General features: G+C 42.6%; 1 protein-coding gene across 1 annotated transcript; it reads left to right on the top strand.

The window, feature by feature from the left end:
* The first annotated feature begins 5,150 nt into the window (after positions 1 to 5,150).
* Positions 5,151 to 16,525, top strand: pllp (plasmolipin). Its single transcript, XM_079501427.1, has 4 exons — positions 5,151 to 5,593; positions 9,032 to 9,205; positions 12,150 to 12,260; positions 15,566 to 16,525. Exons 1-4 carry the CDS (start codon positions 5,432 to 5,434, stop codon positions 15,671 to 15,673), a joined length of 555 nt encoding a protein of 184 aa, XP_079357553.1. The 5' UTR covers positions 5,151 to 5,431; the 3' UTR covers positions 15,674 to 16,525.
* Positions 16,526 to 17,807: the final 1,282 nt, after the last annotated feature.

Genomic DNA, 17,807 nt, shown 5'->3' on the forward strand with positions numbered 1-17,807 from the left:
TACTAGTCAAATTGAACACCCTTTTTACATCACACAGAAACTATAAACCAAAGCAGTGGTTTTCAACCCTTTTCATATCAAGGTCCATTATTTATTCGGCATTTGAGCCACAGACCACCATTTGATGAGATTTAGCCTCTCAGACCTAAGATTTAGAATATTTTGTTTCCGTTGAATATGATTTTTCAATGCTGTATTGATGTTGATACCATTAGGAGAGATAACAGGCAAACGTTGATCAAAATAACAATTATTCTACATTCTCTAATTGTGTAGACTTGTTCTTGTAAATTATAGTAATGCAGATATTTAACAATAAGAGAGCATACCAAATTTGGTTAATTTTACTCTCTCAAGAGTTAAAGATCTATAAGGGTCCATTTGGTTACCAACTCTCCATTATTTAAGTTTAGCTGCATGGGGACCACCTGGAACCCTCTCAAAGACCACTGGTGGTCCCCGGACCACTGGTTGAAAACCACTGAACTAAAGTGTTCTGTTTCTCATTGCATCAGTTCTACATTTGTTTGTAGAATAGAGGGTAAATAAAAATTGGGATAATGTCGCCCTCTTGCGGAGCCCCAGTATAAATAGTAATAGAAGAGTGAGAACAACAGAGGTTTCATTGGTCCTCATTCACAACGGCGTTTACGCTCATAACGTTACGTAACGTGAGCGGAGCGTGAGCGGACAGGCATTTACGTGGATTCCCACATTACGGGGGAATTCATGAAGTTGAACGTGAACTTGACGGTGACGTTGTTTGGTCGGAAACTCCGCTATAAGCTGCGCCAGCTCTCATGGTCGTGTACTGCTTGCGTAGATTTATTCAGAAGGCTTTAGTCTTCATGCTGACTCAATTAAAAGTCCCCAAACCTCAGATGAAATATGTAGGCATGTGTCAACATTGGTCAGCACATAATTTTTTTTATAGCTTATATAAAAGCCAAGTATCACTTGTATGCCTAAATGCAAGCATTCTAGAGGCAGGTTAGCCTAGAGTCCCATACAGAAACTGCCCCTGCAAGCCCGACACCTTTTTATTTATTTATTAGGATATTTCTAGCATGCGCGATTGCGCTGCTCACTTGACAGCTTTCTACTCGCAGTGCAACGCGTTGTGAGCTTGTAGATCGGCTCTCGCGGACTCGCGCTGCATGTTAAAAAACAAACTCACAATTATTATAAGAACATACACTTATCTGCATTCTGCACTGTACGAATCCAACGTTGTTTAGTGTAGTAATGCCTGCAGTAGGCCTATTGAAATTGTTTTGTTACGGAGCTCCTTTGAGTCACACTGTCGGTGTGTGTGTGTGTGTGTGTGTGTGTGTGTGTGTGTGTGTGTGTGTGTGGACAGTCCAATCTGGGTGAAATTCCCATTGGAAAATGAATATAACGGCGAGCCTGGCCCGGACAGAACAGATTATTTATATGGTTCACAGACATGCCGGTCTGACAGACAGACAGCAGTCACGAGGGCTAATTAGCCCTATACAAATATAGAAGTCCACATTATTGCATCAGCGCGTGCAATTCGGCCAGTCATAGTTTTAAGCCAGTGCACCTTAATTAATTATAATATGGGGAACTTATAGCTAGGCTGTAGGCTATTACATTGATCTCATCATGAGATCAATCAAGTTTGGTGCCAAATGTCCCGTGCATCATTTTAATATGACGACATCATGAAATGAACCTGCACTTAGATCTGACAAAGAGGAGGCTACCCGCCGTATATGGTTGAAAATTTAAATAGCTATAGGCCTATGCCTACGTGTCCATGATCAGAACAAATCCATTCTCCATATGGCATTCAGACAGATGACAGTGAGATGATATTAATCTATTCCCCGCATGAATCAATGCAGCTCTGATAAAAATATCGGATATATGTTTTACCTCTGCAAAGGTGTGAGTGAGCAATTGTTCAATAGAAAAGAAAAGGCTTTATAATATAATTGCCACGTATAGGCTAGCTTGCTGCCTTGGTCCCGAACTTAAATAAATAAATGGCCAAGCTGCATTTTATACCGTAAGTCAGCTTGCCATTGCTGTAGCGGTGCGGAGCAGCGTTCACCGTTTTGTAAGCTTGGGAAAATGATTTATATAGTTTAATGGTAGGCTATAGACAATATAAAGAATCACGCACAAATGTAATGGTATATGGATGTAAAAAAAGAGACTGCAGGTGGTGGTCGTCGCTCCGGCGCTTGACATGGTCAGATCATTTTCTTTTAATTTCCTGTCCTTTGATGGATTGAGTGTCAGTTTGTATGGTAGGCCTATAGTGGTATACTTTATACAATGGTGCAAAAACTTGTTTGTGGTCCTGTGGAATTAGGAAATTAATAGAGGGCTATATTCATGATATATCTGCACAGCACTGACTGACCGCGGCAGTATAGCCTAATTTCTTTCCAGCAATCATTTTTATTTTAATTTGTGAAGCCACTATACTAGAAAATATCATTATTTTGTTGCATTCCGTCAGGAGGACCTCTATTTCGTTTGAGCTGTAAGGCCTATAGTTCTTTTTTGTTTTTTTTACTGCTGTCTGCTGAGTCATGCTTGACGCCTTTTATGGTGTGAAATGGGGCGTGGATCAATGCAAATGAAGTTATCCGCTGATTTTCCGATCATTTGGCACCCGCTCGCATTCACCTGCGTACCTCACAACATACACCTGCGTACCTGTGGTACACACCGCTCTTTGAATTGCACGGCAAAACAACGTTGCGTGATCGGACGGAATTTCCCGCATCTGTTTACGCTTCCGTTACGCTTCCGATACACTCTGGCGTATTTCTCCTTTGTGAATGAGGACCATTGTGTTCATTGTGTGCAGGTGCTGGCTGATGGGGGGAAGACAGCTAATAGAGTAGCGGTTCTCACAAATTATGTATATCATATTACTATTATCTCCCCCATCACCTGCACACAGAGCATAATCTAGGAATATCTCCTCACTAATGTTTATCTACTGTTTTTGAGGGGTATTCAGCTATAGTGTAGATTTTCGTCTTACACAATTGACAATAAATGGAGAATTTACGTCAAATCAAATCGTCTATTTTTGTCCTACACAAGGACAAATGGTGCATTTATATAGCGCCTTGGAGCTTTACATAGATTGTGCATTACATTCACCCATTCACACACACATTCATACACCGATGGCGGCGGAAACCATGCAAGGCACCAACCAGCACATCAGGAGCAATTAGGTGTTCAGTGTCTTGCTCAAGGACACTTCAACACTAACTCTGGGGGAGTTAAATATATATCTAGAGAACGGATGGAGGAGCGACAGCCCCACCCCCTGCTATTCACTTCAATGGAAGTTGCTCAGTGGCGTTTTGAAGGACCCGGAAGAATGACAAAGTCTTCCAGGTAGTACCCCTCGAGCATTGATATGATTGGTTGGCTCCTATCATAGTACCCCTCGAGCATTGATATGATTGGTTGGCTCCTATCATAGTACCCCTCGAGCGTTGATATGATTGGTTGGCTCCTATCATACTAGTACCCCTCGAGCGTTGATATGATTGGTTGGCACCTCCTATCATACTATATAATACTAAAACAGCTCAGTTTTGTTTGTTTTCCAGTATTTCTCCTGCCCCAGGTTTTGTGTAGACAAGACAATTAGCCTATATTCATATTAAATCCTCTTTGTGAACGTTGACTTGACAAACATTGTAATCCAGCAGCACTAAGTGTTGGAGACCAAAACAAAGCAGGTTATTCTAGAATGATCATCATAATCAAATGCTAGTACAACAATGACAGCCCTCAATTGACAACAACATCCGAGCGCAGTGATAGTTCAGGTAGGCACGGCAGGCAGGAGGTGCACACACCAAAGATTGTTAATTTAGGAAGACTACAACAATGCCTGCTGGGGGGTGATCAGGTGTGATCAATTGGCTAATAAAGGGCGACTCGGGCGAGGTTGCGCATCATTGGTGGTGTGGAATGTGTGGGTCAAATGCATTGTGATGTCAGAACAGGCCAGCTCCATATATGGAGATCTAGCAGGGGCCCTAGTGTCCAGAGCCTGGGCAAAGGCGTTTGTCCTGGTTCTGGAGAACCGTGGGTCCGACGGACTCAAGGCCGGGCACTGCACTCCCTGTGGTGGTGTGGAACGCGTGTGTCGAATTTGAGTTACGTGGATTACAGACGTACATACACATGTACACAGCAATCTGAGAATCCCATCGGGAAATAACGGAAAATCAGCGACCCCTGTTCCTTCCAGGTGACTAAAATGTGACTAAAAGTAAATGCAAACTATTCAAAAGACTGACAAAACAAAAACTAAAAAAAATGTCCTGTCAAAATCTACAATTCGACAATTAGGCTATTCCAGTGTCTTTAGGGAGGATAATCCTCTCTAGGGCTGTCCTATCAGTGTTGAATGCTGTTCCATGTGAGTGCAACAAACCCTGTGCTCTCCCTCCCTCCCTCCCTGATGCATGTGCTTGTTTGTGTTAATGTTTCACTAAGTGCAGATATGGTTGCATAGTCTGCCTACTCTTCTCTTTTTCGCTCTTTTGCTCTCCCCCTCTATTTGTATACCATTTTCCCTCCCCCTCCCTACTTAATAGTTCTTGTCATCCACCTCCATTATATGCAGAGCAATTTCCGTCTTTTCCCTTTCTCTCCCTCCCCCCTTTCCCTCCTCCCAGGATTCAAACTGGTGTTCCTTTATATTCATGAATTATGAGTCACTCAAGAGCTTCAAGCGGCATATGGGAGGTGCCTCAGGGAGAGACAGAGGGGGGGGAGAGGGACAGAGAGAGAGAGAGAGAGGGAGGGAGGGGGGGGGGGGGGGGGGGGAGAGGGACAGAGAGAGAGAGAGAGAGAGAGAGAGAGGGAGGGAGGGAGGGAAGGGGATAGAGAGAGAGAGAGAGTCTCACCATCACACACCTGTTTGTTCAGGTGGAGCATGTGACTGCTAGCTACAGTGCATTATTTGGACCTGGACTTCTTCCCCTGGAGGACAGCTACTTTCTAACAACATTGAACTGTGTACTGTAAGTTGTACTACTGTGAATATTTGCTGGGCTACAGTTTGATATACTTTACCAGGTTCCCAGGAAATGATTGCGCGTTGGGAATTAGTCTTGTTGTTTTCTTCCATCTCAGGACTTCATTTGGTTACATCAAGGAATTCCAACGATTTAAAATAAATAAATAAGCGAGCTTCACAGAGGGAGCACACGTACAGTACACTTGACTATAAGCGCTGTGTCAGCTTCTTTTTGAGGACAGAAAGACAGCCAGCCCTCTGCCAGTTTCAACGCATATAAGTCTGGCGGTTCTGTCCTTGACTTAATTGGACCAAGCCCACTATACAACCAGAAGGGGTTTGCCTTCCTTCGGTGGGTCTTGTCCAGGAGAAACCTGCTTCAGCAGTGCGTACACCATGGCAGACTTCCCAGACAAGGTGACCACAGAGACCAGCTCCCCCCAGTCCCAGGGCTCTCAGGTGGGGAACCGCCTCAGAGGGATGGCCTCCAACGTTGGCTCCATGGTGGACATGCCTTTCGTCAAGAGTATACCAGGCATTCTGATGATGATTGAAATAGTGAGTGGCCTTTACTGGAGATTATTTCTGTTCTGTTGTGTACACACACACACACACACACACACACTAGATTGCACTAGTCTCTGAAGTATTTTGAGTATAAACTTCCACACCATAAATGCCACTGGCTATCTATGACCAAAATATATAGAATTGCCATTGGTCAAGGCCTTTTTCTTTGTCAGTGCAGCATGTCTACAGTACATGACAAGCCTGTTAGACTTTCACCTGACTGTTCTTCACAGTCACGTGAAAAACTGGGAGCTGGCATTTCATGACAATTATAAAGATTTCAGTTGAATTGGTCCCGATCTCATTAACTCCCACATATAGTGATGCTTTCCGTCTGGTTATCTATTCTGTTCACACAGAGGACAGCATGTGACTATAGCTGGTTAACTGACAGATAGATCTTTGTCCCTAGAGGCCCTCGATCAGCTCCTGCTGCCTCTTACACCCCTCTTGCTCATGCCATGTACCTTTATTGGCCTGTTAACAGGAAGGCTGTTAAATGATCTGGGCCATGAATATTTCTCTTTTGAATTTATGGCGCACACAGAGCGTTGATAACTGGGACAATTAGTGTTATTAGTTCATTAGTTCATGATTTTATGGCTACCACACCGCTGCACCTTCATCAATATCTAAATTGTACCTCCTAAATGCATATTTTACTACCAGTAATTTCTTGTGGAGGTGTTCCTCAAGGCTACCTGCAATGTCTTTATTTCTTTTTAGGAGTAATGTCAAGCTATACTCCATATCAGTGTCGTGACGTGTGGTGAGCTTGCATGCACATTGGCCATTTTGACTATTGTTGAGGGGCACTAGCACCTCCTATATTCAGCTATTAGTGTAGATTCCCGTGCTACACAAACACTAAATTTCACGTCATGATGATGTACTGTACGATGATAAGAGCAGAGCACCCCTCACTTCACACGGTTGTGATTGCTTAATAGGGCATAGAGGGTTTCATGATGTATGATGTATTCTTGTGTTTGGGTCCTGGCTGAGGAGACACCAAATGTCTCTTTTGGGTATCAAACTGAAAGGTATGGGAACTCCTGGCCTGCTGTTCTGCTTCCGGTAACCCCACGACGTCACTATGTCATTGAACATGGCCGCTACATAAACCCGTTGATCAAATAGCTTCAATTGGATTTGCACATAAGTGAGAGGAGTAAGGTGTAGCCGTGTGTTTACAGCGTGGCTGTCTATGACAGGGTTGTTCTTGATGTACGTGTCCTCATTTAAAAATAGACATAAAATGTACTACTATCATAGTGCAAAATTGGACAGGGAAGCAAGGATTTATAATTCACACCGAGCACTATAACTATAAAATGTAGTTTTAAAAATCAGTCAAGTGGATCATGGCAGAGTTCTCAACAAATACAATGATGAACAATATAGTTATAGTTATCTGTATAGTTATAGTGCTCAGTGTGTGACACTTAATATATCAAGAGTATGTCAAGCCCTTACAGGCTTGATACTATACACTATGATATAACCAATTTTCAACCTTATCTTCATATAATTGGTCCTCACTAATCTCATTATAACATGGCATCATTTCTGTCTCAGAGGTGGGCTGTGGACAGTTCAGGAACCTGCCTACCAGTGACATCATTGGTTAGGATTCCAAGCTAATGGAAAACAACATAAGTCACCAGTGCTCACCACCATCGACATAGAAAGGTAGACGCCTCCTTCGGCTTTGGGACGTACAGTATGCTCTCAACACAAAAATGAAATTAGTATAAAATGAAACAGATGTGATTTTGGGAACTTATAATAACTGTATATAAGTAAATCCACATACAGAATCCTTAGTAATTATGTGTGTTGTGGTCAAACTTATGAGGCGTGGGACGAGACATAAAAATGGCAGACTGTGACAGAGGTCTGATAAAATAACGGGCTCCTCATGCCAAGTGAAATTCTAGCCAAGGCCATGTTCTCTGCTATCAAATATTAATTGATATTAAAAGCATGGATCCTGCAGACCGTGTTAAAAATGCATCCAGAGATGGGTCGACCTTAGTATTGAAGCTACCCGGGTGTGCCATAGCTGGCTGGTGGCAACATGAAAGAGCCAGAACATATAATATTGAAGCTACCCGGGTGTGCCCTAGCTTGCTGGTGGCAACATGAAAGAGCCAGAACATATCATGGACACATTTACAGAACAATGAGGCATGAATCTAGCATTCTTTGTGTTCTTTCAAATATACTTTCTGTCCTCACTGACAAAAACATGTTTCAGCTTTGTAATATATCCCAACATTCATGTAATACTAAACATCCTTTAAGGATTATAGCCAACTAGGCCACCTAGGAGAATTGCACCCCAGGAAATACTTAGTCCTAATTCAACAAAGACTCCCCTGATTACAATTGTGACTCTTCACTCACACAAGTTTGTTGTACAAAACAATAAAGGCAGGACCCAGGGTAGTAGCACGGTAGCACCCCAGTTCACAGCAAACCAAAGCAGATAAAAAAAAACACAAGGGGTGGGGGGGGGGGGGGGGGGGGGGGGGGGGGGGGGGGGGGTGGGGGCAGCTGTTACCTGGTCCCAACGTGGATCCCCAGCACCAGGCCTACAAGGAGGACAGTATAACATTAGTGAGGACTCATATTGCTGAAGGTGATTGGTGGAACGATGATTGGAGGCCCAACCAGTGGTGAGAGGCGGAGTTGAATGATGATTGATTCAGACCTGCATGGGAATGAATGATAGACAAGGATACCTTAGATAACTTCGCACTAATTCTTCTAAAAGTGCCACATTTTGCACATATGTAGCCCAGGGCATGCTCTAATCATGATTTACCTAGCTTTAATAATTAGAGCAGGCCCTGGGCTACAGTACATCTGTGCAACATTTGGCACTTTTAGACGAATTAGCACGAAATATCCCTAAAGGCTCCTCCACTAAAAGGCAGGAGAAGAAAACAGCAGACACAGACACTGGTGTATGCCTGAATGGCACATAACATTAACAGTTAATGGTTTACCACCTCGGCCTGTAAAAGCAGGGTCATTATGCTTCTCAGTGTCACTCTTGTTCAGAGCGGCCGCCATTGTTAAATGGATGGACAATTAGGTCAACCTTTGAGCCGCTCCCTATACTCTGTGTGTAGGCTGTATGTGTGTGCCCAAACTTCCCATGTGTAGCCTATGGGGTGTGAATAGACTGAAATTCAACCTCCAATTACACAATAATAATCTGTCATTTCTGTGAAGAGCGATGGTCTTGGGATGCTCGCTTAGATACAGCTGACTTAATGGCCAATATGCTATAAATATAACCTTTTTTCCTCTATCAAGGTGATTCCTACATGGAATTTTGATATATTGATACTGAATTCCCCCCCTGTCTCTCTCTCTCTCTCCCTCCCCCCCCCCCCCCCCCCCCCCCCCCACTAGGTTATAGGTCTGCTACAGTGGTCGTTGATAGCCGGAGTTAATTCTGGGTTACTTCCTGCATATGGCTGGGTTCTGTTTGTCACGGTGACTCTGTGGATCCTCACCGTCATTCTGTTCTCTATGATTCTCTCTGGCGTTCATCATAAACTCACCTTTGTTCCCTGGAGCCTGACGGTAAGAAGAGGGACAATGAAAGTCTTATTTATTCATGCTTTGTCGCATCATGGCCACGCATGTCACTCGTAGAAAATAAAGGTTTAGTTAATTCACCCTTTGTCAAGTCCCGCTCGTAGTTGTGCCCCTCTTCGCACCCATTGGTTGCTGTTTCGTGGTTGGACAAAAATCCTCTCTCTCCATCCACTACCATTGAAATAACATGTTTTTCAGTTGCTTCGTATTGATAATCTGTGCATTCAATTCTTATTTTAAACTTGGTGTCAGTAAAAAGGAACATCACAGGTGCAGCATGGTGACTGGGCATATCATGTATGTTTTTAGTTATTTTTTCTCCAAAAATTATGTTTTACCAAATTCAACATAAACAAGTTGGAACCAGGAAGGAAGAGCCTGCTGATTAGCCAGTCAGGGACCAATCAGAAGGCTGACAAATAGTGAATTTGGTTGTTCTTGTTGACACGTGAGTGACGCGGTTGTACGATGATGATTGGCCACCATGGGGGACAAGAGGGGCATTGATGTGGAAAGAGGAAGGACGAAGGTTAGGAATGAAAGTTATGTCTTACACCTCTAGTCCTATGATGAGCACAGGCTCCATAGGTGGTCATAACTGACATAACTGACACCTCTAGTCCTATGATGAGCACAGGCTCCATAGGTGGTCATAACTGACACCTCTAGTCCTATGATGAGCACAGGCTCCATAGGTGGTCATAACTGACATAACTGACACCTCTAGTCCTATGATGAGCACAGGCTCCATAGGTGGTCATAACTGACATTTCTTGTCATGTATTTTCTACTTTTGTACAACTAATTTGATCCTTTCTCAGAGGCAGTGGTGGAAAGTAACCAATCACTTCACCCATTTTCAACATTATATTCATATAATTGGTCCTCATGCTCATTGTAATATGAAACCATTTTGTCTACTCGGTCTGTTTCTCAGAGTAGGGCTGCCTGAAACCTGCCTGCCAGTGACATCATCAATGGGGAATCCAAGATAATATAAACTGCAGGTCTTCTATTTCCGTAAAGTCAGCATATGCTGAAATGGAAGCTATATTGTTCTTGCATTGGTAAATGGTGCATTTAGCGCTTTTATCCAAGGCGCTTTACATAGATTGTGCATTACATTCACCCATTCACACAGTATGGCACAGTACACCAACCTGCACATCGAGATTAGCCTGGCTAATAAGCCAAACTCATAATTGTTTTTGCCAACGGCAGATTCGCGTCTGGCTTATTAGCCAGGCTACAGAGTCTTGTTCAAGGACACTTCGACACTGTTCTGTGTTCCGTCTGTGATGGCTGCCACAATGCAATTCCAATGGGAGTCACATCGTTTGACCAAACATTTGTGTTTGATGGGGCAGCAATCAGCAATCACAGCATTAATCACAGACGGAAGACAGAACATTCGTTTGATACGTGTGTATGAGGCCTGGGGGAGCCCAGGTTTGATCCGGCCACTCTACCCCTGATCCACTGCCGCCCGTTTAATCGTGCATTAATACAAATCTAAATGAAGACATTTGAAATCTCGTTAAATCTGCCTAACGATGATATGACTGGTAGGCGGGTTTTTGAAGTGTCTATAACTCCTATACTATATGAGACACAGACCGAGTAGATATATATATATTTTTTTTTTACCATTTTATCATGAACATAATGAAGATAGGTTGAGGATGGGTGATGTCGTCCTTTAAGTACATTTGCGTGGTGCATTGTGCCTTTTACCCAACTAAATTGTTTTATTGACAGCTTTAGTTACTGCAGATTTAGATTATTATTCTAAAACATGCATTATTAAACCAATTAAGCATTTTTGGGTATTTTGAAATGGGAAATATCTGCAGAATGAGTACTGTAAGCATATTTTGTTGCCAATACTTTAGTATTTTTACAAATATGAGTCAGGGGTCCTCGCCATTCTGGCTTGTAGTGGACATTTAAAGGGCTATATCTTGCGCCACCCCTTAACCCTTAACCCTAAACTAATTTTGCCATTTTTTACTATTTTAAAAAACCTTTTAAAATTGTTCAAATAGCTGATCTACAAGCTCACAATGTCTCGATGTAGATCGGCTAGTTGAACTATTTTAAAATGTTTTTCAAAATAGTAAAACACGGCAAATACGTTTAGGGATAAGGGATAAGGGTGGCGCAAGATGGAGCCCTGTCAAAATTCTGTTTTTGCCATGGACATACAAAATGAGACAAACACATAAAGCCCTATAGAGCGTCGCAGTCCCGCACCCTTTCATGACGACGCCAGGCCCAGGAAATGAATCACAATGCATTTTTCCCATAGACATTTCAAAAAGTATTTATTTAAAGACCGTTTAAGCGTCGTACGAAGCCAACTCGAGTCGTGACAAATCATGACAACACACAATATTTTGGACCAAACAAATAATTACAACAAAAAAAGTGTTGTAACCTGCCGTTTTTTTCTACTTTCTAATTCTTTGTTTGGCCCGAAAAATTGTGTTTGTTGTCATGATTTGTCACGACAAGAGTTGGCTTTGTCCGCGGCGTAAACGTCTTTAAATAAATACTTTCTGAAATGTCTATGAGGAAAATGAACGGAGAATCATTTCCTGGGCCCTGGTAGGGGGCGGGACTGCGACGCTCTATAGCCCTAAATGACCATTACAGGTCTGTAACTATCTGTGAGAGCACAAATGTATCCATTAAGTCCATGTGGTTACATCTATATACTCACAGAGTTATGGGGGTCGTGCAAAATAAAACTATGACAACCACTGTACCAGTGGACTCCTACAGTATATTGTGAAGAAACTAACATTCATTCATCCAAATCTAAAGTTTTCCACGGACAATGACAAGCCTTGCCACGGACACACTTGTCTGTGTACGGGCATATTGATGAGCCCTGATCTGAGTATCTCTTCCACCTCTGCTCCTACAGGTGATGGTGTACCATGGCGTAGCGGCTGTCCTCTACCTCACAGCCTTCCTGGCCAATGCTGCGTCTATCAACCCATACCATTGGTTCTATGGACATTTGGCAGCTGCTGCTGTAAGACTGCAACACACACACATGCACATCGCACTGCACAACGGTGTAACACTTGAGATTCAAACTCAGTTCTACCGCGTGAAAGTCCAACATCTTAACCACTAGACCAAAGGGATATCCCTATGGACTGGGGGAGATATTAGACTTTTGAGGCCATCAGGCTGAGGCTCTGAGACACTGCTATAAAAGCACAGTAAAGAATACTACGGTTGTAATGAGTGAAAGATTAGCTTTCTGCTGATGAGATTAATGGACATGGAGAGAAATGAACAGTACACTTTCAATAGCATTGCATTTAACTAAATGCCTAGTTTCCACGGAGACTAAAAAAAGAAAGGCCTTTGGATTTGTTTACCGTAAAGCATCGCGTTGACAGTGTGCCACTGTGCCCTTCATAAATTCACAAAAACATTTTTATTGTGGTTGTCGTGTGTTGAAAATAACCTGTCTACAAGCTGACAACGCTGCAACATAGTACAGGCAATCTAGGGTTTAACCTCAAACAAATTGCAACACAAACTCTTTGTGAAATCCAAGTAGGGGAACTTTAACTGTGTGGTATAATATGTCTAATAGTGGCACCATCACTCAAGCTACTCAAGAGGATGTGATGTATTGTCAGATGTCCAGCTAACATCACATAGCCATACCCTCATCTCTGGTCCTATACGTCGAAGAGGCAGGCTTATGCGGGTGTTTTCCAAGCCCCAATTCATTGATGATTTGAAGCATTCAACCCCAGTGGGTAGGTGGTTCAGGACAGTCCATTGCCTTCAACTGTGATGGCATCCCCTGGGTACTGGATGTACTGATGGATTTGTGTGGGTCCGGCCGTCTCCCACTCCTGCTTCCAAGATCTCGTCAGCCATGCATTGATAGACAGGTCCTCAGGGATAGAACGGAGCATCTCTTGTGCCAGTCATGTTTCTGGGCTTTCCTTGCCAGGGCGAGGGTAGCAGCCTCCCGTCGATGGCTGCATGGTGTCATGCCATGACATCCTCTTGAGTAGCTTGAGTGATGGTGCCACTATTAGACATATTATATTATGGGATAAAGTCGGTTTTCAATTAGGTGTTAAGTGTATTGCATAGGGACCCCTCACAAATTAGCCAGGGCTGGGAATCTAACATGGGACCTTCTGCTTCCGAGGCAAGCTCTCTGCCCATTCAGCTACGGCCACCCTGTTGTCTTTGCTTCCATGTTGGTCATCACAGCATGATGACCAACCGTCCACGAAACCATGTTGTAGATGTTTATATGGTATAGGCTAGATGTTAAACAGATCATTGGGGAGAGAAGGGAACAGACCCTTGGGGACACCATTCTGCAGACTTCTGAGCCTGCTCTGCTGGCCATCACTGGTCTGTAGAGTGAAGCTGCAGTTTGACAGCATCTCCACGATGAAGATCAGCATAATGCAGATCAGGGATTGTCATCAGTAACTTAAATTCCATGCTGCCAGACGGTGTCGTAGTCCAACATCAACTTGGATGATTTCCACAATATTTTTTTTACTTGACAGTTAATGAATAATTTGTGTTGGGCAAATTAAGCTACATGTAACCGAGCTACGTAGCTGAGCTACATTTTTGCTGTAACTTGTTAGCTACTTTTTGGGTATTTTTTGTAGCTTGTAGCTACAAAAACAAGCTACAATTATTATTTTATTATTATTAATAATATTTTAAGATATCTTTTGGGGCTTTTTTGCCTTTATTGATAGATCACAGTAGGTAGACAGGAAACGAGATGGGGGGGAAGACACACAGCAAAGTTCGTCGGGCTCGGGACTCGAACCCAAGAGGCCGCGACACACTGTCATGCTGGAATACCAGCCAAGCTAGGGGAGAAAATGTTTTATTTTTTCCTTTTCCTTTTATTTTGTTTGGGAGGTTATTGGGTTGCTCAGCAGAATAGCCTTCATTATTCGCTTGCCCTGAGATTTTGCCATTGAAACATCTTCAATAAAAACATTTTGAAAATAATAATAATAATAATTTCTTAGGACTTTTGATATGTTATTACTAACATATTTATGAAACAAAAAAAGTTGAAAGCGTTTGTGTTGCAATTTGTTTGAGGTTGGACCCTTTTTTCTTAGATTGCCTGTACTCATGTTGCAGCGAGCTTTTAGATCGGCTATTTTCAGTGTGTGAAGTGATGCTAAATTGATATCAGGCTTCATCCTGTTGCCAATACTTTCCTTTAAGGTGTACATGGTACATTTGTGCCTTCATGACTGTTTGCCCAAGGCATACCTCGATTAGACTGTTTGCTTATCCAGATGTAGTAGCAGTCAGTACTGTACTTGATAAATTAAACAAGAGAGTAGCAGCCATAGAGGGAAGTCTGGAGCTCTCTGCTGGAACTGTTGTCCTCGTGACCTGACACCGGATAAGTGGTTGAAGATGGATGGATGGATGGAGAAGAATAAAGCGAAAGATGTTCACATAATATATTCATGTGTCTAGATATTCATACTAGCTGTGACGACATGACCAGATGCCAGTTGCCATGCTACATTGCTGCTGAGTCACCGACTCACCGTTGAAGTGTTGCTCAATCTGCACTGCATGCAAAGGGCGGAACTGGTTTACAGTAACAGTAAGAATGAATGTGGGAATGTTGAAACAAAAATATGATTGAGTGACAATTTACTGCGTCATTGGAGCGCTGACAAAAGTTGAAGCCAGCACACATGTATGGTGTCATGAACTTAGCGCTGTGAAAAGTGTCCCCTCCCTACATTTGACCCCTTATACGCTCCCTGGCCTTGTGGTTTAGAGTGTCAGCCCTGAAACTGGGAGGTCTGGGTTCGATCCCCGGCCGGGTCATACCAAAAATGGGACCGAATGCCTCCCTGCTTGGCACTCAGCATGGGATTGGGGGGTCAAATCAACTAATCGAATGATTCCCGAGCGTGTCACAATGTTATTTAGATACTGTACTGTATATTGTTTAGACAGATGCTAGGTTTGATGTTTACCTGGTATTAGTTACTTTGTAGCGCTCTATTTACATGACCATTTTTACCCTAGCTGCCATTTATTTACTTTGATCTTGCACTTTGTAAGTCACTATAGATAAGAGCGTCCGTTGAATTAAATTGTAGAGGTCATATCTAGTACTCTCTCTCTCTCTCCTATCTTTCTCTCTCACACTCTCTTTTCTCTCTCTCACACACACACACACACACACACACACACACACACACAGTGCATTGCAGGACATTCCAGTTCTTTTAATAATGTCTGTCTTTCTGTCCCCCTTCTGTCTGTCTGTGTCTCTGTATGTCCTCCTTGCAGTTCTTTGGGGCTGTGGTGACAGTAGCATACGGTGCCAGTGCTTTCTTCTCCTATCTGAGCTGGAGGGGAGACGGAGGGGATGCAACCACCAACACAGCTCCTGCATAGGATTTCAATAACTACATGCCAAATTGCCTCTCCTGGTGATATTCGCTATCTGGAGAGGTTGTAAAGGCTGGGCCTACTCAGCGACACACTAAAGAGAGATATAATATTTTGTGGCAGAAATCGCATCTGTTCACAGCACTCTACAAAGGGAGTAACCACACCTGACATATTCGTCCCTGCACTGTTGCACATTTACCTGTGTAAAGATCAGCTCTGTTCCCCGAAATGTTTAAAAGATCTGATTTTATATTTTTTTATATGGGTGAAACCTGAGGAAAATCTATGGAAAACATCCAGCAGAATTTAACCATGGGGAGTACGTGAGAAAGTAGTTTACTTCAAACTCTGACCAAAGAATTTACTCTTTGCGAGATAGTGTATTATATTCAGTCGTAGCAAACCCCAACCCAGCTGACAGAGAATTCAAATACTAGTAATAGTGTTTATTGTTGCTATGGTGATGAGGTGAAGCTATAAATTATAAATGATCAATTGCAAAAACACCCGATTGCATATAGGCATTTCTCCTGCATAAATATTAATTGTCACCAAATTATTCTGTTGTGCTTTTGCAAGCTGACACCATCTTTGACATGAATCATGTCATCACGTCAACCAGCTTCATTTAAAAGTTGACTTTGTACAGTTGTGGTTTCTACAGAACACTTGATGACAGTATTTCCTTATAGTCGTGATTAGAATATCACTTTTATGTCGTTTTTGTTGTTGTCATTTTGTTTACATTTTGTTTAACTTAAAGGCAGCCTATGCATTTCTTTGCAGCACCCTATGGAAGTATAGGAGTAACTATCACCCAAAAACGTACGGTCCGGGAGGGATTTCCAGGGGGTCCACACAGGGACCCTGTAACTCTTGAGTGCGCACGCACGCACGCACACACGCACGCACGCAAGCTCACTCACTCACTCACTCACTCACTCACTCACTCACTCACTCACTCACACTCACACTCACACACACACACACACACACACACTAACGGGTCCATTTACACTCTCAGAGTTAAAATTAACATTGATTTTACAATATAAATTGGGGTCCCAGAGCTAGAAATGCCACTAAATGGGGGTCCGTAGCCTAATGCATGTCAAACTGGGGGTCCTCGAAATCAAACAGGTTGAGAATCACTGCTAGAGCTGTAAAGATCTTCTCTTATGGAGGTCCCTGGCATCTCTTCAAATGGGGTTCCGTGGGGGGTACACTCACCATGAAGCCTTGAATTGACTGGGTGATTTTTGTTTTTTGTCGCATTAACTGAGTGAATACTTTGATGAACGGGCAGGAGGTCATCGCCATGCTGCCTTGTGGTGGACATTTTTGCCACAGACGTACAAAATGACTGGACAATAATAGAACACAATAATAATATAATGAGCACATTATCGATCAGGCTTATCAAGCTGGGTTCTTATCGAGCATTTTCTATTTTGTGGAAAGACAGGAGACGACAAATTCTGAACAGAACAAGTATCTTTTACTATGGCCGTCAAATACAGTACTTTTACTATGGCCGTCAAATACAGTACTTTTACTATGGCCGTCAAATACAGTACTTTTACAAATGCAGACAGAAGGCAATTGACCTTTTTACTTTTGGAAAATAATATTGAAGAAACTGTTAACTGGTTTGTGTGTGTACGGTCACTTTAAAAGCGTAATTTTGTTTACCCGAGCAGCGCTGGTTGGCAAGTATCAATACACATGTTTGTGCCAGCATGGATGATTAGATTTATTTATTGCTCGCCTCTTGTCTTGATTGTTTAAACATGTAGTCATGGGCCGCTATGCTCCATAACAGGCTTGATAAGCCCAAAGCTTATTGATATCGGGTGCTCAATAAGCTTGTTATCTGGGTTTTTTCAGGTATCGAGCTCCATCCTTACTTAGGAATGTGACAAAACAAATCTCCATCAATTCAAGGCTTCATGGGGTGTGTAATTGATAAGTATTTGTTTGGCTTATCTACTCCTTTAACCAATTTAATAATATCACTTTCTTGCACATGTTTTATGAAATAACCTTTTGTACCAGGAGTGTGATTAGTATAATCTGTAGAGTATATGTGGCTCGATCTTGTACTTTTTTTTTTCAAATAAACTTTTACAGATTTACC

Source organism: Electrona antarctica (genome assembly GCF_951216825.1).
Source record: "Electrona antarctica genome assembly, chromosome: 5".
Lineage (NCBI taxonomy): Eukaryota > Metazoa > Chordata > Actinopteri > Myctophiformes > Myctophidae > Electrona > Electrona antarctica.